The sequence below is a fragment of the Pezoporus flaviventris genome, unplaced genomic scaffold (assembly GCF_033815535.1).
Source record: "Pezoporus flaviventris isolate CSIRO_AGI_PZ_B2104156 unplaced genomic scaffold, CSIRO_AGI_Pfla_v1 ptg000015l, whole genome shotgun sequence".
Taxonomy (NCBI): domain Eukaryota; kingdom Metazoa; phylum Chordata; class Aves; order Psittaciformes; family Psittacidae; genus Pezoporus; species Pezoporus flaviventris.
In genome coordinates, this window is record NW_026892563.1 from 2,098,815 (window position 1) to 2,120,206 (window position 21,392).

The 21,392-nt window shown below is 37.7% G+C and overlaps 1 protein-coding gene across 1 annotated transcript in view; it reads right to left on the reverse strand.

Annotated features, from left to right (window-relative positions):
* Window positions 1-21,392, reverse strand: part of ADGRG2 (adhesion G protein-coupled receptor G2) — a 50,351-nt gene that overhangs the window by 16,975 nt on the left and 11,984 nt on the right. The window contains exons 3-13 of the mRNA XM_061453212.1: window positions 15,497-15,538; window positions 14,125-14,163; window positions 12,195-12,227; window positions 8,080-8,121; window positions 6,358-6,405; window positions 5,085-5,152; window positions 3,446-3,516; window positions 2,400-2,439; window positions 2,264-2,298; window positions 874-956; window positions 161-221 (exon numbers count right to left, since the gene is read on the reverse strand). Coding sequence (XP_061309196.1) covers window positions 161-221; window positions 874-956; window positions 2,264-2,298; window positions 2,400-2,439; window positions 3,446-3,516; window positions 5,085-5,152; window positions 6,358-6,405; window positions 8,080-8,121; window positions 12,195-12,227; window positions 14,125-14,163; window positions 15,497-15,538 — 562 coding nt within the window. The remainder of the gene's footprint in view (window positions 1-160; window positions 222-873; window positions 957-2,263; window positions 2,299-2,399; window positions 2,440-3,445; window positions 3,517-5,084; window positions 5,153-6,357; window positions 6,406-8,079; window positions 8,122-12,194; window positions 12,228-14,124; window positions 14,164-15,496; window positions 15,539-21,392) is intronic.

Consider the following 21,392-nt stretch of genomic DNA (forward strand, 5'->3'; position numbering starts at 1 on the left):
GGAAGAGGGAAGAATGAGAAGGGAGCTATCTAGGAAAAAGCTTGTCAGTTTGTTCTTGTGGAGTCCTTCCTGGCTATTACACTGCATCATGGAAGTTGACTCTATTAATGCATTGGGAAATCCAGGAAATAAGCAAGTCAGATTTTGTATTTATACTTACTACATCTGTAATTCTTCAGCAGTCAAGGAACAATACTTCAGGGATGAACAGCAGCACTGGTCTGAGATGACAAAGAAGCATTAACCAAGTTTATCCTGAAGCATACAAATTGCTAATTGCTAAATAATAAGTAGGATGTTCAAATAAGCATGTGATTTATTATGCAATTATGCAATTGCTAAATTATGCAATTTTTTTTCTGAAATGGCATTTACAAAACAGATCTCGACCAGTCAGAATATTGAAATACCCCCCGATTTTTGCTCAATGCCTCACAAGTACAGATCTCTTTTTTTGTTAACGTAAACAAACAAAAATGAAATGCTACATCTTTTGAAACAAATGGTATGAGTCACCACTTCATACTACCACAATATTATTAAGAAATCTTGGCTACTTTATAAACTTTTCAATATAGATCACCATTTCAGTAACACATTTATGTCCTCGAGTAATTTTACACATAATTCTTTCAAATTTTGCTATATTGATGTGGTCAAAAATTTTGTACTGGTATTTCTATCTTCCCCCTCCCAGCCCCAAAATCAGATGGCTGCATTTTTTTATGTACTTCTCTTGTTCAGCAAAAAAATATTTTTCTATAAAAATAAGTAACAATCTTTTCCTTCAGCTTCTTGAAGGTCACATGTAAAGATAGAAAATTTAATCTGAAAGGCTCACTGTGATAAGACTGTGTTTAAAGCATAACTTACCAAGTCGGCTTATTTCTGCTTTGTCTGTTAAACTGCTTGTATTCTCTCTCTCAGCCAGCTTCATTATGAAATTGCAGTATATACTATGATGAGAAGAAAACCCCTTAGACTCAAGAAACAGATCTGTTTCATCTTTATGATGCATAAAACTAATATAAAATACAAATTGAAAGCACATTAGCACAAATGCTAAATCTGAAAGTACATTTTTCCTAGGCTTTTTCAGATTTGGGGATATTTTTAATGCACATAAAACACTATGCCAGGCTACAGATAAGAGTAATACATCAGTTTGAGGCAGCTTCTTTTCTGTTTTCTCTACAGACAGTTTATTCTTAAATGAGGTCCTTCCTAATTAATATTAGCCATTAAAGAGTTGATTTGTAAAGATAATAACATAATCTCCACTGTTACTGTAAAAAACCTCCCGAGAGTTTTTAGGTATCATAGGTGGCTATTGTCAGTGTATATTAAATCTCCATTGCCTAGGGAAAGCCAGTATTTTCTCATTTGACTTTAGAGAGAACCTAAAAACCCATTTAGCATGTAACTACATATTTACAATTATGGTTCAATGACTTGAAACCCTGACTAAACTTCCATCTTTTTTTCAGCTAACAAGAATGAAAATAGTACCCTATACTGCCAGTTTATGATATGAAAGTGTGATCTGACTTACTGCCTATAATAGTCTCAGTGGTTTGGACTTTTCTTTCATCCTAACACAGGAAGATAAACCCCAAATTCAAGTATTTGGGGAAATGAAGTTCCACATTTTGTTTTAGAATATAGTGTTTGCAAGCTGATCAGTTTAAAGGCCCAGCAATGTAGTGGTGAGTAGCAATTAAACTGACATATTATCTACATTTCAGGGTTTTCAGGATCACCTCTGTGAAGCAGCCTTGCCATTCTGGTACCACATGGCTTCCAGACTCTGAACTGGTTACTGTCTCAGGCTCCTACCCTGAGGATGACTGTTTTCCCAAGCCAAAGAACAGTAACTTGGGATGTCTGAAGCAATTCCATCATAAACATTGCATTGTCTTTACAAGCTATGGAAGTTTGGTGGTCCCAAATCCCATAGCTTTAGTGGTTAAGTTGCTATATAAGTCAGCTAATATAGAGATGCAGAAGAAATATGGTAGGCAGGCTGGTATTTCACCAGAAGACTAATGAAAGCAATATAGTTTGGTAAAAAATAAAATAAAAATCACTAATGCTCGAATAACGGGATGAGATTTTGTCTGCCTACATATATTTCTCCAGTCTATTTAACAAATTTAACTTTGCTAGAAAGTTTGTTTTTATTTCTGTTACACAGCCATTCATGTTTGATATATTAATATATAAGCTTGTAAATTTATGAGCATTTAAAAGATTAACAACAAACCTCTGATTTTCTGCACTGCATTCCATAATGGAAGACTGCAATGACAAGTGAAAATAGATTGTTTTGTCAGGACAAAACAGGACTGATACTTAGATAATAAAGTTTTCCAAACTATAACAACAATTAGTAATCTTACCTTACTTACTGCTTGCAAGGTTTTGTTGAACTCTGAAATTCTTTAAAATAAAAAAGTTACCATTATGGAGAATTTCTACTTTTAGTTCTAAAAACAAGTACAACAATATAATGAATAAAAGAAGCAATTACTGAGAAAAAAACCCACCAAAAGAAAGTAACAGTTGATTGGTGTTAATTTGTTTTTTAAATCATGCCAGTTCCAATATTGTAAGGACCCTTTTCAAAGGATTAAACCTGTAGTAAGTTGCCTTCTAGTAGTCACTCCACAAAGTTTAAACCTCTATCATCACATATGTTAATACCAACCCACTTCTTTAAAAGTTATTCGAAAGAAGTCTTAATGTTGCCTTTTTGCAAGCATTTTGAACAGAATTCTAAATTTATACTCAAAACCAGAATGAGTAAGATGTGCATTTCTTTTAAAAAAAAAAAGACCTGTTGGCCAATTGATTTTCAGGACAAGTTTTGAGAATAGCAGTAAATATTCATTCATTCAAACTTCTCCTTATGAGGACTGTGAAAGAAGAAACTATGCCAAAATAAAAAATACAGTTTTGGTTCCAAGAATACATATTAAAACCCACGCAGATATGAAAGTTCTCTTAGTAAATTTCCTATGAGATAGTCTGAATCCCTGAAATTATACAAACCATTCCTTCATGAAGAGCAGAAGCCAGACTGGCATTCTCAACAATCCACACTTCATGTTACCAGGTATTGCTGCTGCTACTACTACTACTATTAACATCATCATGATATAAACAACAAGGCCTTCAGGCCTTGTTGAGGCTCAAGGAAACTGAAGGACCTAAAACAAAATCAGCAAGCATACCATTTTTTTAAAACAAATTCCAGTGGTACATAAAATAAAACCAAGACTTTTATAATCAATATTAGTTTTATGTTAAGAAAAACAGTAACTCATAACTCCTGAGGTTTTTCATTTATAAACTGCAAGGATAATGCACAGCCTGCTAACCACACAAACCACTTAATCTTTTTCAAATATAACAAAGATTTCATTCCTTATTTAAATTTACTTACCTCAATTCTTGCAGGGTAGGTGCTGGAACTGCAATTAATTTTGTAACTTGATTGTTGGTCATGTTATTAACCTGTTAGAAACAAAAATTCCACAGCTAAATAAAACCAGTAAATTTTATCCTTAGAAGAAACATGTTTGTTTCACACAAGTCTCGAATTCCAAAGATAAGAAGCACATTTTCTCATTAATACATTTCAACAAATATTCACCATTACATTGTTGCCACAACTTATGGAAGGAATTGGCTCATCTAGTATAGTCTGAGTAACAGGATCTGTTTTGTGAAAGATATGGGCAAGAGGATATTGACCTCAACATATCTCATGTTGGAAAGAGTGGAATTTGGAATTTGGCTTAGTGTGCAACAAAGGCAGCTTAGACCAGACACTGAACAAACTTTCTAAGTGCAGCAATGGAGCAGGTTCCAAAATAAACGTAAGTAACCAACAGTGTAGAATCCCGGGAATAAGAAGTCACAAACTTAGGTGACAGGCATGGTAGTAATGATCTAAACATATATGATCTAACCTTAGGGCCAGCGAACACCGTAAGGTTTATCTAAATGCCCTTTTTAGATCTGCATTCTTATGTTCTTTTGGTTGCCACGATGCAAACAGCCGACACTATGATGAAAACATCATCTAACATATATAGTATTGACATTACCTAAGAAGTCTGCTAAAAAGTAGAAGAGCTTCAAGAGACAGTAAAACCATCCTTCTAATAGCCATAACATTAATACACTGGGATGGTATCAGTAGGCATTACCACCACTGAAATACAACATGATACAGAGGTGGCTTTTGCCAGGGGCCTACTCCTGCCCAAACTCAATGCTTCATGCACACTTGTGCAGTAGCTCTCTGCAGTGATTTTGCTGACTACTCTCATGTTTGCAGAGTCTGGCATGTCAAATTCCACACTGAGTGCAGGCAGGGTTGTGTAGAAGAAAGGCCCTTCACAAGTTAAAGTCTCCTTTTTTTCCTACCTTCAGCTTTTTATCTGTAACAACTAAATATTCTCATCCTCACAGTATTATCTCAATACTGAATAATCTATATCGTCCTTGCTTTGCATGATACTGTTCCTTTAAACCTCTGTTGTGTTGCGTAAGTGGACACACTTGTGTCACATAGGCCTGTTGCAAAATTAATAACTGATTAGCCACATGTCAAAAAGCATAGAACGATACCCTATTTGTGAGAGTCTCAAGATGAATTATTCCCAGGAAACAATCTAACTTAATTTATGCTGACACTGTTGCCATCCAATGATGTTGCCCGAGCAAATCTCCAAAGGAAGATCCTGTATGCCTGAACGTAAATTATTAATTAGGCAGTTCCTCTCTCCAGACTTCCCAGGGCTTCCCCCTCCTTTCAGTGGCTACACAGAGAATACAGGCCCTTATTGTATGAAGTTTACTTAGTTGAATTATAAAATTTAGCTGCAAAGCAACTGTTAGAGAGAACAGATCCATCCACTGCAAATATTACCTTATACTGCAAACTATATTTGAAATAAAACAAAACTATACAAGCCATAACAAGAATCATATTAAGGTATTAGTATTTTAAGTGTAGACAAAAAGACATATTTCAACCTTCCGTACAATAAAGTTTTAACAGAGAGAACACTTACTATTTCTACTTTTAGTGATGTGTTACTTTCTTCACTTGCCTGAAGTTTTACCTTCCCCACATAGAACACTAAAACCAAAACCAAGAAAGTTAAGAAAATCAACACTAAAACACATGATGTAAAATTACTTGAGAAATTAGAAGTTCACTCTCTTGTATTGCAATGGAAGGGAAATGAGTACTTACACTAGCTTTTCTGATCATTCACTGTTTTTGCAATTGTTCTTCCATCTCTTCACTTACTATTTCAACAAATGAAATAGTCCAATAGCTTTCATTATTTCCTATATATTTAGTTTTGACGGTTGTCTCTAAATTCTTTCTAGTTCTCACCCTCTGAACAGAAAAACCCCATTGCACATTACTATTAATACACCTCCAACTCCCACAACGAGAATAAAATATATGGGTAAAGGCAAAGTCACACTCTGAAAATTATTCCCTTAGGGACTAAGGAACTTTCAGGATACCATAATTCAAAGCAACATTCAACACTCCTTGAGAGCGGGGATGTCCATTTTGGAGACAAAAAGGAACCTCTATGACACTTCTCTTCCTGCAGCCACACATTTAGTGAAGGCTATTGATAAAAGGCCCATACAGGAATGAATACATGACATCACTCAAACCATCTAGCAGTTTATTCCATCAGTCAGCAGGGAAACTTGGGGTAGGGGCCAGTTACTTATTCTGCCTCTTTCTCACCTTTAAAGTACTCTGCATATGGCTACTTGGCAGAAGTAACTTCATTTTCTTAAGTATTTCTCAAAAAGACATTTATCAGTGTTTTGGAAGGCAGCAACATGTAGCAACAAAATCTTTTAGTATGTTTTTGTTAATACACATATATGGAACATCACGGCCCTTTCCACTTTCGTTTGTCTGTTCTGTCACATTACACTTTTAATACACACACAGGCTTTCACAATAATTCTCCTAAACACTATTTCAACTTCTATTCCTGATACAGTTAGGCTCAGTAAGGTAAGCATTAGCATCCACCACAGCACAGAAGTTTCTTTTTTCCTCAGGTTTGTAATTCTTACTTGCAACTGTGTGTCCTTTGATAAGAAACCAAAGATAAAAAAATACAATAGACTAAACATTACTTTAAAATATCCCCCCCTTTTTTTTAAGTTATACAAAGTCTCTCTAAATTCACAAGAAATTTATTGCAGAGATAGTTTGTACATAACAACTAAAAGTTGATTTATCACTCAATGATTTTTGTACATGGTTTTTGTAAGAAAAAAAGGAAATAGAAAACTACTAACCTGAAAAATTACAGACAGCTGTAACGTTGCATAAAATGGTTTCTCCTGCTATAGTTTTTTGGGGGACAAAAAAATCTAGTGAGGAAAAAAGTTGAATTTAAACCCAATACTGATAAACGTACATATTTACAATAATTTCAGTAATTTAAATGTAACGGTCTTTACCTTTTAGAAATACCTCACATACTGTTTAGTCTTCACTTCTTTAGGATACTTACTATGACAAATTCCAAAACTTAGCTTTCATAGTAAAACATGCTGGCTTTGATTAATTAATTTTGAATCATTTTCTGTAAGAGTTTCCACAGAGGACCAACATGCAAATGATTGGTTGTGGGTTTGTTTTAGTTTAGCTTGGTTTGGTTTTTAATTCAAATAAAACAGAAATCAATGTATCATAAATAAACTCTTCAAATATCACCATATTCAATCATTAGGTAGTGTGTTATCTGCTTCTGAGGGTCCTACTATGGCTACTTATGGTAGAATGAAACTATAACTGTTCTACCTGATAGAATTCAAACTATGATAACAGCAAGCATGCATATTCTTACTAGCAGAACATGTTATTAGTTAGTTGCAGCAAGCTTTTGGCTGCTTCCATATTTTTAATACTACCTAAACTGCAAAGAAATAACATGGATCCCGTATTAAGGGTACTGAAAACAGATAGTTTGTTGTATAAACTCAAAACATAGGACCAGAAAAATATTTGCATCCAAGACAAAACTCCTACACTTGTTCATAAAAACAACATGGCAGCACAACTTTCCTTATTTAAGCAGATAGACTGGCCTCCATTGACAGAAAAACAGATGCTATTTTCTCTGCTGTTACCATTAGCTATATGAAATGAAATGGATTTTTTAAACATTTTTTACTCTTTATGTGCTACAAGTATTTGCCTGTTATATCTTGATGCTTCATCAATTTTATCACCATCAATAAACTACCATCAGAGCATACAGACTGTAAGCTGATGGCAATACTCATATTAGTAGAAAACATTATTTTCAGACTAATAAATTTGCCTTCCCTTTGGTGTTGGCAGTTGTCAGTGAAATAGTTATGAAACCTGTATCATCTTTTTTTTTTTTTTAAACAATCCTTAAAGAAATGTTAATAACTGAATTTGTCAAAATTGTCAACTACATAAAGAATAACACAAAAACTGAACACAAAATCCAGGAGTGACACAAAAGTAAAAACTAACAGCAGTCTTTTCTCTTTTCAGAGCACCCACTGGTATGACACCTAGTCCATTTGCACTAATTCAGTGCAAATACATTCTAATTGGTCTATCAGGCTACTAACTGGATAATAAAAAACTAATTCAGCCTACTCCTATAGACTGGACCTGCCCTGAGAATATCATGACTGGATCTATTCTGCTTCAATCTACTAAAAGGCATGAGGATTATTTTTTTTTAAGCAAACATGGTCCCTGAGGTTGTGTTTCTTACATCTCTGTGGTAACCTGCTGCTCTGACTTACAAAATGACCAAGCTCTTCTGTATGTGGCCATCTAGGCAAGCACTGCAAAATTAAACTTTCTACCAGACTGGAGATCAATATGACATAAGGCAGACTGCTCATATGAAACACGATTGTAACAAGGAAGAAGATCCTATTAAAAATATTTGGGAGCACACTTCCTAAACTTACACACACTTGAAGTTTGACAAGCACAGAAGAAGACAAGTGGGGATATATGAATCCTACCTGGTGTCACAGTGGAGTAATAATCAGTGATGTTAAGAGCCTCTGTTAAAAAAAAAAAAGTTTCAAAATTAAGTTTTCACATTTTAACTTAAAAATATGATATGAAATACATGTCACAAAAATAAGTCCTACTTTCCACTTTACACTCTCTCTTTCCAGGAGAAGTGGGAAATAAAAAGCACCGCTCAGAGTGAGATCCATCTAATCCAATGTCTATACCCCCATATGAGCCAGTTACTCTAGGCTCCCTTTATTCAGTGGAGAAAGTGATGCTTTTAAGGTTGTGATTCACATTTAACCTATTCTACATGGGTATTTCAGCATAAGATGAATCAGGTTCTACAAACGTGTCTTTCTGTCCATCAGCTATGAACAGCAGGATGTCTAGCTCATTTACAGACATGTAAGAATCTGTACTGACATGGGATGAGCATATTCCTTGTTTTCAAATACAAGCATCAGGAAAAAAAAAGGGGCAGCCAGTTCTGACTGAGTCTTTAATGATTGTATTTGGCAACTCATTGCAAGAACATATATAGAACCATAGAATCAGAGAAGCATGAACATGTATCATGTCCCTTTAAGGAAAGGGGTGTACATTTCACTTAAGACTTTAAATAGCATCAGAAAGTATAGAAAACATTATATATATAGATATAGCAAAAAACTACATACTTGCTAAACAGAAATATACCCAGTTTGGGCTTTGGTAATGTCCTGGGTTCAGCAGTAGCAGTCATTTTTCTCCTTCTTAGTGGCTGGTGCAGTGCTGTGTTTCTGACTTTTAGCCTGGGAACAGCGCTGATAACACCAATGTTTTTAGTTGTTGTCCAGTAATGTTTACTCTGACCAAGGCCTTTCTGAGTCTCATGCTCTGCCAGGGAGGAGGGGAAGCCGGGAGGAAGCAGAGACAGAAACCTGACCCAAACTAACCAAAGAGGTATTCCATACCACAGCATGTCATGCCCGGTACAGGAACTGGGGGCAGTTACCTGGAAGGGCTAGATCACTGCTCGGGTCAGGCTGGGTATCGGTCAGCGGGTGGTGAGCGGTTGTATTCTCTTCTCTTGTTATTTCCCGTATCATTATTATTATTGGTGGTAGCAATAGTGGTTTGTGTTATACCTTAATTACTGGACTGTTCTTATCTCAACCCGTGGGAGTTACATTCTTTCAATTCTCCTCCCCATCCCTCGGGGGGGGGGGGGGGGGTAAGCAAGCGGCTGCATGGTTCTGGGTTGCTGGCTGGGCTTACACCAAGACAGTTCTTTTTGGTTCCGAACGTGGGGCACGAAGGGTTGAGATAATGACAGATCTGACCAGAGTGTGTCTAATCGTATTTGTGATAAGCATTCATTGTTTCGGATTAAAAGTCACTCGTCACAATGCTGATTTATTGGCTCTCAAAGTTGTTGCTCTTGATCTCGGAGTTTCAGCATGTCATACCTTACTTACAGCTGGTATTTGCTATTTTAGTGTTTATCAGATGGGGGCCTGGGCTAGGGTTATTGTTTTGCTGTACTTCATGACAGTGACTTGTAATGCAAGAGACTCATTGATCATGAATCTGGGCTGGTATGTGTTCCCAGTGTGGTCATCACCTCTATACTTTGGGAGGTATATAATAGAAGTGTTTAGCAATTACACATCTTTTTTTCCCTCCTCGGGTGGTCAACCTGTGAAGGAGACATTCCCTCACACCCTCTGCTCCCCCACCAGACTATTTACAGTGGGAGTAGATTCTGGAAGATTTAAAGATCCTGAATATCCTTTCAATGCCCTTGAAAGCACCATGCTCCTCTTGATGGGAACCAGCTTGTTACTGCATATGCTCTCTTGTTTTGTCTACGGCGTGACCTCCCTGAGAATGCCTGATCTTGTCCAATAGTGGAAGCTAAGCAGGGTACGGCTCAAGTCTCGTCTAGGATAAGACGACGATACAGGAGGACCAAGAGGTTTTCCCCGAGGATGAACAGCCATGAGTGGCAGGGTGTCTGGGACAGTATGGGCAAGTATCTAGTCCAGTGGGTCCCTCCAGTGCTTTGGAGATGAAAGGCAGCTGTGTGGAGTCCCCTACGACAAGTTGTAGAAACTGCTGAAGGAGAGGGTGAATCGAGTCAGTTTGCTGAGGTGAAAGCCATCCAGCTGGCCCTGGACATTGCTGAACGAGAAAAGTGGCCAGTACTTTATCTCTATACTGACTCATGGATGGTGGCAAATGCCCTGTGTGGGTGGTTGCAGCAATGGAAGCAGAGCAACTGGCAACACAGAGGTAAACCCATCTGGGCTGCTGCACTGTGGAAAGATATCGCTGCCCGGGTGCAGCACCTGGTGGTGAAGGTATGCCATGTAGATGCCCATGTACCCTAGAGTCGGGCCACTGAGGAACACCAGAACAACTAACAAGTGGATAAAGCTGCTAAGATTGAAGTGGCTCAGATGGACTTAGATTGGCAATATAAGGGTGAATTATTTTTGGCCCAGCTGGCCCATGACACTCCAGGCCAGCAGGGCAGGGATGCAACACAGAGATGGGCCCGTGATCGAGGGGTGGACTTAACAATGGATACTATTGCCTAGGTTATTCACGAGTGTGAAACGTGCTGCAATTAAGCAAGCCAAATGGTTAAAGCCTCTTTGGTATGGAGGACAATGGCTGAAGTACAAGCATGGGGAGGCCTGGCAGATTGACTATAACACACTCCCACCAACCCACCAAGGCAAGCACCACGTGCTTACCATGGTGGAATCAACCACCGGATGGCTGGAAACATACTCTGTGCCCCATGCCACTGCCCGGAACACTATCCTGGGCCTTGAGAAACAGATTTTGTGGCGACACGGCACCCCAGAGAGAATTGAGTCAGACAGTGGGACTCATTTCCAGAACAGCTTTATAGATACTTGGGCCAAAGAGCATGGCATTGAGTGGGTATATCACATCCCCTACCATGCACCAGCCTCTGGGAAAATCAAACAATACAATGGGCTGTTAAAAACTACACTGAGAGCAATGAGTGGTGGGACTTTCAAACATTGGGATACACGTTTACCAAAAGCCATCTGGTTGGTCAATACCAGAGGATCTGCCAACAGGGCTGGCCCAGCCCAGTAAGAACTTCTACATACTGTAGAAGGGGACAAAGTTCCTGTGCTGCACATAAAGAATTTGCTGGGGAAGACAGTCTGGGTTATTCCTGCTTCAGGTAAAGGCAAACCCACTCATGGGATTGATTTTGCTCAGGGACCCGGACATACTTGGTGGGTAATGAGGGAAGATGGGGAAGTCTGATGTGTACCTCAAGGGTATTTGATTTCAGGGGAAAACAGCCAATGAACTCAAGTGTATGCTGTTGCCTGCTATGTAGCACTTTTATAGCCCACCAACTAAGATGTCTTCAGGTCATCAGCGACTGGCCCTGACTTCCCTTCAACCATCATCCCAACAAAGAATGAACTTTGATGAAACCAGACAAGCTCTCCAGTGTCATCAGCAGACAAGGATCCAACACTGCACGCAGCCTCTCCTGCTCTGAAAGACTGTTACAAGAGATGGAGCCCAACACCACAGACAGGATGAACTCAGCAGCTTTATAGGGATTGGTCCATGCACTTAAGGAGTGATCTCTCTTTCTTTGCATGTGTGTGGATGTGTATATATATATATATATATATATATATATATATATATGAGACAAGAGTGATGGTATATTCAAAAATGTGGGATCTGAGCATGACGTGAATGGTATGGAATAAGGGGTGGATACTGTCCTGGGTTCAGCAGTAGCAGTCATTTTTCTCCTTAGTAGCTGGTGCAGTGCTGTGGTTTTGACTTTCAGCTGGGCTGTGTGGTTCTGGGTTGCCAGGTGGGCTTAAACCATGACAGGTAAGCAATGTATTATTTTGAATACAAATGAAAGCTCAGTGTCAGTTAAATGCTATTCAAAACCCTACCCATGCAGACTTAAAATACAGATTGCAGATAAATAACATTTTAAGATCATGTAAGAAAATAATTTGGACTAAACAAATCACAGTTATTAAAAGCATTCAGGTTTCATTAATGCAACAAACATCTCCCTTCAGATCTTAACACTCTTCATGCTATTTCTTACCTGCAGTTTGTGTAGTCTTCTCTGAAGCCATATCTGAAGAAGAAAAATAACAGTAAAAACAATTTAAAAAAAAGAAAAAATAGAACAGAAATTTATAAAATCTAAAGAAAAAAAAATCTAAATCTAACTAAATCTAAATAACAGAGACATTAATAAAATCTTGCCTGAAGGGTTAATAGGATACATGATGTAAGTAAAAATAGAGGATTCTGGGGGGAAAAAAAAAAAACATAAAATTGTATTAATATAATATTTTATTTCTATGATTTTTGGAGGAAAAAGATGCAAAACTTTGAATATAATACTTATCTAAAATCCGTTTTAAAACCAATTGCATTGTTTGTTAAAAATGCTCCAAGTATTTCAATACAAGTATTTGAAATGATGCTCACATTATTTAAAAAATCTGAGTAACCGAATACAAACAGCTTGTAATGGAGTTCCTTCAGAGAAGTTCCTTTTACTGATTTCATTCTTTTAGAAGATGCAGATGAATTTGGTACACCCAATAGTGATAAGTGCTTAGCCCCAGGGAACTTTTCCTGCACAAAGTCATGAGCAGAGATGACACACTGGGTCTGGCAAACTGTGTCTTAAAAAAGCTGTTTTTTACAGTAACCATATATAAATAAAATAGAGTAAGAATGCAAAATTTTTTAGCTACATCTAAAGAAAAAAACAGATCATTACATCAAGACAGTGGAAGAAAATTTAAATATTGCTGAGGAAGGATGTGCTTGGTAAGCATATTTTAGGTGTCAGGGCAGGAATACAAGGTGGTTAGAGGACCACTTTATATCACTCCAATATGACAACTTAGTGACTTTTTTAAAATGGGCCAGAGCAGCTTCATAGCAGAAGAACACTATATTTTCCAAACTTCTTCACTAAAAGCATTAGTAGGAGCAGTATCTTAAGTATAATAAACAAAAGTTGGTGACTCTGCATAAAGATAGCTGCATATCAATACAAAAAAGTAATCGACTTCATTACATGGAAAGGGAGCTTTTCTTTCTGATAATATATATAACAATTATATATATTACCATAATAAGTAAATATATAATACCATATAAGCCATATAAACCCATATAAACCATAATAAATAAATATATAATAAATAAACCAAATAAGCATATTTGGTTCTTAAGTAACAATACTGAAGACAAATTATTTTCTAAGCCAACTAACATGAAGCCAAAATATGAGGAATCTGAGTGAAAACTAAATGCTGATTTCATTTGTTTTATTTGGCTTGGTATAAACTACAACAAATATTGAATTGGCTGCAGTTCTTAAAGACGAACCATTTCCAGAGAAAGACTGTATTTGTAAAAAACTAAAAGCATGTGTATTTGTGTCTGAATTATTTCTTTTCTCCAGAGCACAATATGTCAGTATACATTAAGCAAAAAAGTTTTCACACAGCTATTTCTGTGTGTCTAAATTTTTCATTTAAAAAAAAATGCTTTCATAGAAGATGTTCATCACCTCTGGTCCCAGAAGTTATTAGTCTCGTGTGTGTATGTGTGTGCACGCGCATGCAGTATACCACACCACATGAAATGACATAGGTACATCTGCTAGACTGGGAGGAGATGCAAGTGAGCTCTCTCACTACAGTGCTTCTCCTCTGCCGTCTCTGCAAACTGTTCACTCTTCAGGTTACTGGACAAAGGCCTCCTGATCAAACAACTTGCCCCTCCTTTGTCCCCAAGCATCACTGTCACAAACCACGAGTGATCCTATAAGGTAAGCTATTTTACTGCAAAGTAGAATTAAGAAATTAATTTACTCTTCAAAAATAAACAATAAAAACCGTAAGTGTTGGAACTTATTTGCATCACAACTTTCCTGCATTACCTCAGATAAAAACAGATTTATCTATCAGGAAGTAACAAATATTGCAGTAAAGTCCTGATTTTCTTACCAGGAATGGTTGTTACAGCCGATTCTCCCGAATCATCACCTTTTTTACAGACACGAAAAAAAAAAAAAAGAGAGAGGGAGAGAAAAAAAAAAAACGTAATGAAGTTTCTAACACATACATAACCGTCCTCAGCAGCCCTTCCTTATGTATCAAAGTTTGCTGCATTCACCAGCAGAGGGCAACACCTGTTAACACTTCCAGCTTGCCAAAAAAGGCAGAGACAACAATCTCTGATGAAAAAAAAAATTACCATTTTTATGAATTCAAATAGAATTCACCTGAAGATGATTTCTTTTCAACAAATATTGGACCATTTGCATTGTATAATGTTAAGAAAACAAAAATAATTGACCCAAGATATGTACCACACTAGCCTGAAAGCCACAGACCTACTCTGACTGTCTTGCTAATTCTGGGAATGGGAATCAAGCATACATAACAAGATGGCTATAGCTGGGTACAAAAAACTCTTCTCAGACTTTGTATAATAATATGGAGACTTGGCAAATTTATCCCATACACATCTGTTCTTCTTTCTATCCTTCAAAGAACAGCAATCCAAAAAGCTAACTCAAGTTTGAACCTCTGATTGTGATAGCAGCCAGCTAACTTTATATAGTAAATACCACTCACTAAATCTTTAATGTTGTTAAAGTCAGTATTTTGATTACAAAAAAAAAAAGGAAATTTGGTATCTGGTTGCCACACCAAATTCAAAATTAGCCCTTTCATTCACAGAATGGTATTTGACAGTGCCATTGACAAGGCGAATCACAGTTTCCATAGATACATAACCTAAAGAACAGCTGGCTGCAAATATTAAATACTATTTACAAAAACATACTTAAGGTATTTCAGCTCAGCATCTTCTCTCAAAACTCAAGTCATCCTATAATGTTATTTACAATATACTAATTATACTATAAAGCCTTTCCTGTTGTAGAAGAGATAAGTCAGAGATACCAAAAGTCCCTGCAGAAACCCAGAATTTTTTTGTTAAATATAGTTAACAAGGAGTTTCTGAAATGCTAATCACTCCCATGATTCGTTGTTCAGACTATTTTGCTTGCTGTAATGAAAACTAGTATTAGCTTCTTTCCAAAGGGTAAATAGAAATCTAATTTCTGCAGTGAAAGGAGAATCAGCCATCTTAGTGATCTCATTTTCATTTTCTCTGGAAAATTAATGATGCTATTTGCATGATGAAATATACGAATAAGCCCCAAAGATGATATGGATAATTAATTTACCAATATTTGCATATACTTAACTATCTCCATGAATTAAAAAGTAACAGCAGCAGCAACCTTTCTACTCACTTTCTAAAATATAAGGACAATGGGGAGAAAAATTACACAGAACCCACTCATACCTGTTATATCTCTTCTGCCAGGCAGCGTAGCAGCAGTGTCAACTACAAAGGAAGAAGATTTTTTAGGAGCAGAAGTTTTTATATGAATTTTTACAAATGCATATATACAAATACTTTTTTAAACACAACCATTTTACATGTGCTACTCACTTCAATTCAAGCTGGTGTGCAAAAACTGTTCTGCATCCATTGAAAAATGTATGTCAAGTCTTTTTGAAAGCTGGAATTTGAACTCTTACGAGTTCAATTTTTTACTCAGTATATCACTTTAATGCTCGTGGAAGACACAGATTAGCCTGTGAGCCTTCCCACTGCCCTTCCATTGCTAATGTCTTCAGAAACCCTTTCAGCACATTTGCTTGAGTAAAGATGAACTAGACTAAATAGCAGCACCCAAAAAAGTAACAGGCATGCACAACTGTGCTTTCATACAACTATTTTTGCAAAAATGTGAAAATGCTGCTGAATTATTCAGAAAGTGAAATTTTATTAATTCAAAGAGAAACAGAGAAACTAAACAAACAAACAAAAAAGCATGGGGCAGGAGAGTCAGGTAGGACATGGATGCTTTATTCCACACATACTTACGAATTACATGACATGCACTTTGAGAATACATCTACATCATGATGCCCGTATACATCCTGTAAACACTCACACGCCCAAGAACTGCACAATCAAAGAACATCTAAACAATGAGCAGACAGATCAGGGTGTAGGAGACCTGCATGGATGAACAAGGAACTCCTCTCCAAACTCAAACACAAGCAAGAAATATACAGGAGGTGGAAGCAGGGACAAGCCACTTGGGATGAATACAGGGATGTTGTGAGAATTTGAGCAAATTTGATGAGGACAGCCAAAGTCCATTTGGAATTATACCTGACTGTCAAAGACAACAAGAAGGGCTTCTTCAAATACATCAGCAATAAAAAGGAGAACTAGGGAAAAAGTAGGCCCAATATGGAATGCAGCAGAGGCCCTGGCAACAGAGAATAGTGAAGGTAGAGGTACTAAATGTCTTCTTTGCTTCAGTCTTCCATGCCAAGGCCAGCCCTCAGGAATCCCTGACCCAGGAGACCACGGAGAAGATATAGAGAAAGGAAGTCTTTCCTGAGAGTTGGGTTACAGATCATTTATACGAATTTGACATCCACGAGTCTATGGGCCCTGACAGGATGCACTCACGAGTCCTGAGGAAGCTGGTGGATGTCATTGCTAGGCCACTCTTTGAAAGGTCACAGCAATCAGAAGAGGTGCATGTGGACAAAAGCAAATGTCACCACAGTATTCAAAAAGGGCAAGAAAGAGGACTCTGGGAACTACAGGCCAACCAGCCTCACTTCAATCCCTGGAAAGGTGTGGAACAGCTTGTCATGAAGGCCATCTCTAAGCATGTGGAAGACAAGAAGGTGATCAGGAGTAGTCAGCATAGACTCACCAAAAGAAAATCATGCTTGACCAATCGGATTGCCTTCTACCATGATTCAACTGGCTGGATACATGAGGGGAGAACAGTGGATGTTGCCTACCTGGACTTCAGCAAGGCTTTTGACACTGTCTCCCATAACATCCTTATAGCCAAGCTCAGGAAGTGTGGACTGGATGAGTGGATTGTGGGGTGGATTGAGAACTAGCTGAATGGCAAGACTCAGAGGGCTGTGACCAGTGACACAGAGTCTAACTGGAGACCTGTAACTAGTGGTATCCCCCATGGGCCAGTACTGGGTCCAGTATTGTTTAATTTATTTATCAATGACTTGGATGAAGGGATGCAGTGCCTCCTCAGCAAGTTTCCTGACAATGCAAACTGGGAGAAGTGGCTGATACTCCAGTATAGGACAGGGATCTGGGGGTTCTGATGGACAGCAAGCTGTCCGTGAGTCAGCAGCAAAGTGCCCTTGCCGTCAAGAAGGCCAGTGGTATCCTGCGCTGCCTTAGGAAGAGCATTGCCAGCAGGTTGAGGGAGGCAGTCCTCCCTCTCTACTCAGCCATGGTGAGGCCCCACCTGAAATGCTGTGTCCAGTCCTGTGCTCCTCAGTTCAAGAGAGACATGGAGCTCCTACAGCGAAGGGCTACTAAATTATTCAGGGTCTGGAGCATCTCTCATAATGACATGCATAATCAGAGGCACACTTTTCTGGATGCAAATCTAATCATGACTTCTTTCACAGCACAATATTAACATGCATACAGTTGCTAGAAATTACTAGTGAGAATGAGACTTCTTCCTGATCAAGGTGCAGCATTAAGTTCACTAAGTCTTTTATCAGAATCACTTCTGCATACAGAAAGCGGGAAAGAGGAGATGCTGTCGTACATTATTTAATTTCACTTACATTTGTCAACCCTCCTCCTTTGTTGTGTTTAAGAACTAGAAAAGAAAGTGAATAGGGCTTTATTTTTTATTTCCCTTACATTGTTTACTATTGCTAAGAGGAAGAAGATCCTTACCTATATGAAACCTTGTTTTATTTGCTTCATGTATTTTTATTTGCAACACTGTCAGCTCAGGATCATCAAATCAACAAATCAAATATCCTATTGTAAAACACAGTATTATATGTATTAGTTACACTTTCCTATATTTTTTCTAATAGGGAACATTACAGAAATGAATAGGCAAGTAACATTTTTCAGTATTATTCTTTCCTTTTGTTGATTCAAGGGAGACAGAATAGGTCACCACAAGAATATTTGTTTCTGAAGGAAAAGGCAACTCGATTAAATAAGCACCAGTATCTCTTACTAACATGCATCATTAAAAACAAAAGCAACATGCCCCTTACTGTCTTCATATCACTTTGTACTATTCTGACACAAATAGCTTGGTAAACCTCGACTTGAGAATTCTGTCTGTATAGCCAAACTGTTCCACTGGTATAAAGCCTGTTTAGCAACTCTTGATATTGCTTCATACCACAGCTGCAAAAAGCTTACCTGGGAACAAGTATTTGCATTGTGACAACTTTAATTTCCCATTTGACTTTGTATGACAGTGGGAACTACTGTAACTTTAACAGTTCCAGTCTGGTAGGAGACTAAACCCTTGAATAACAGTACTTAAGCCTAAATCCACAACGTGACATAGCTCTGATACCACTGTCTGCCCCTATCTACAAAACAGCCTTGTGCTTACAGTATTCCTTAGAATGACTGATCTTGATCAACAGTCTACTGGCTTTTTTAGGATGGGATGGTCTCCACATGCCCTGCTGAAGCTGTTCTATCAAGCAAAGCAGAATTCAAAACTCAATTCACCCAAAGGGAAAGAAAAAGAGGATTTGTAACACGCTGGTCAAGATGTGATGGATGGTTCTGGTCCCTGTACCAAAGACATCATCACTTTTTGTGCCTTTTTGTTTAGTAACTCAGAGGGTACAGAAAAAGCCCTTGAAGTATGAACAATGTACAATGTTCTATCTCCAACTGGAAGAATTAAAAATATCATTTTCTTCTCCATAGTGACAATCTAACTTATGATCAGTACACACTTTCTTAAAACTTTTGGAAAGGCAGTACCCTTTCTGATTCACCTGTATTCAGGCAACCCACTCTGCCAGCAGCAGTTCAGTTTTCCTGGGGTGGAGGAGTGACAAACATTTAGAACCTGGCTGCAGATAACATCATGAAAGAACTAAGTTCCTGGCAGCTGCTTCTGGCTCCCCTATCTCAGTGCTGTTTTACCGTTTAAGCACCTCATGATCACCTTTAAACTTTTGCAGAAAGCATTGTTTGAGCAAGCCTGTGCTCAAACTAAAGTCCTTTCTTTGGAGAAAGAGAAAAAGAGTCTGAACTGTAGCGAACTAGAGTCCATATGGACACCCACCCTTCCCAGTCTGTGTGGTGTGGAGGGGCAGAAGATGGTACAGCAAGAAGGGTCATGCATGCTGATCTCTGTCTCTCAGGAAACTTGGTGAGAGAATGTAAGGAGCAGTTACTTCATAGTCAAGTCCAGACACAAAATTTCAAGCAGGTCAGCTCTCATAAATAGATCATCAGCAAAATCTGAACGGAAGAATCCCGAGGGACACCTTGATCTCCCTATATTGCAGTACTTGGCTGACACCACAGAATAGCATTAGATGACTACAGCTGTGTATTGCTGATAAGATCAGTTTTGATTTACAAATACAAACAAAAATACCAAGAAATTAGTAAAAAACATAGATTTTTCTAAATAAGATGTGATAGCAAACACAGCATATGAAAAATTCAACTGATTCAGGCAGAAGAATTGATTTGCAGTAAAAATTCCCCCAAAAAATTACAAAGTGGAAGTTTTTATTCAAAATAGATACCTATCACTTTGTGGCTTTAAAATGAAAAAAAAACAAAATAAAACAACAAAATAATAAAAAAAAAATTAAAAAACCCAAAAGCAAAAACAAAACAACAACAAAAAAAAAAACAACAAAAAAAACAAACGCAAAACAAACCAACCCCAACTATTTTAGATCAAGAAGTCAAGTCCACACTGCATTTTTAAGTCAATACAAATTCTTTTCTAAATGTTCTCACAGGCAACAGTTATCAGTATGCATTACATCAGTTACCAGCACTGTGCAGCAACTGTCATCCATTTGTACTCAGTGTTACTAGGATACAATCATATGACAATACCTGGCATTAATGCATTTCATAGGACTTGCTCATAGACAAACCTGAGTAGCCCAAACAGCAACATTTCCAAATGATACTATTCTAAAATTGATCTATTTACAGAAATAGACACTGAAAATAAAACATTCAATTCTCATATTAAAATTAAATCCATATTTTCTATTAAGAGATTGGGTCCCTTTAATATTTGATAAACATTTCAGCTGGATAAACATTCTGCCAAAATGAACCATCCTGTTATATAAGGCATTAGTAACAGTAACATCTCCCCAGTTGTTCCACTGTAGACATTACGCCATATTGACTTTTTCCATAAGTTAGGTTGAGGCACATTGTAGAAGTTTATAGGATAAAACTATGTGCAGTCTGTAGGTAGTTAGGGCCTGGCGGCCGGAAGATATCGCGCTGTACAGAAAGATAGAGCCCCCAAGATAGAGCCCCCTGTTTAATAGCCAATAGTATGTAGCTTGTGATGTAAGCAGACGGAAGTGACACTGTAAACCCAGAGTATATAATGCTGTGTTGCGAAGTAATAAACGCCATTTGCCGTCCACCACACTGGTGTCTGTGAGCTGATGGCCCGAGCGGCCTGGGGTTGGTCGCCGTGCCGTTCCTGAACCAGGTCACCACGCCTTGCGAAGGCAACAGCAGTCTTAATTTTATTGTTTGGTGCCTCTCATGACACTTCACGTCTGCTCTGACTCTTAGCAGTGGCACCATGGAAGAAAGGATGAATTATCACTGGCTATTGGACAGAAGCAAATGGAAGAAAATGATGAAAGTGCTTGTTCACATCAGGCTCTGTCACTTTGGCCAGTTCATTTTAGTATCCTTAAGAGAAAATTTAGGTGCAATATTTTTAACTCAGCTTTGATTTCCTAAAACCAGGTTTTTAGGAAACAAGGTTATAAATACAGTTTTTATCTGTTTGTATAAAGCTGTATATTAGATACTAAGGCGAATAAAATCACCTCTTCTCTGGCAGGCTTATTTCCAAAAAGCTACTTCCTTTGATATCACGTAAGAGGGAGGCAATGAGAGCAAAGAAAAGGAAGGTCAAACATGCATTCTGTTAATAGGTAAAAAGTAGAGTGGTACATGACTCATCAAATAGGCACTCCAGAGTCAGGTATTTTTTCCCTGTCACATTTACTTCCTTTAAGAGCTTCTAGAGGTTTCCGTAGTATTGTGTCCTTACCGTTTTAGAAAAGAAAATGGTATTGGGGAAAAATTCTATTTCGTCACCTCCAGCTTTCATGATCTGCTCAGTAAA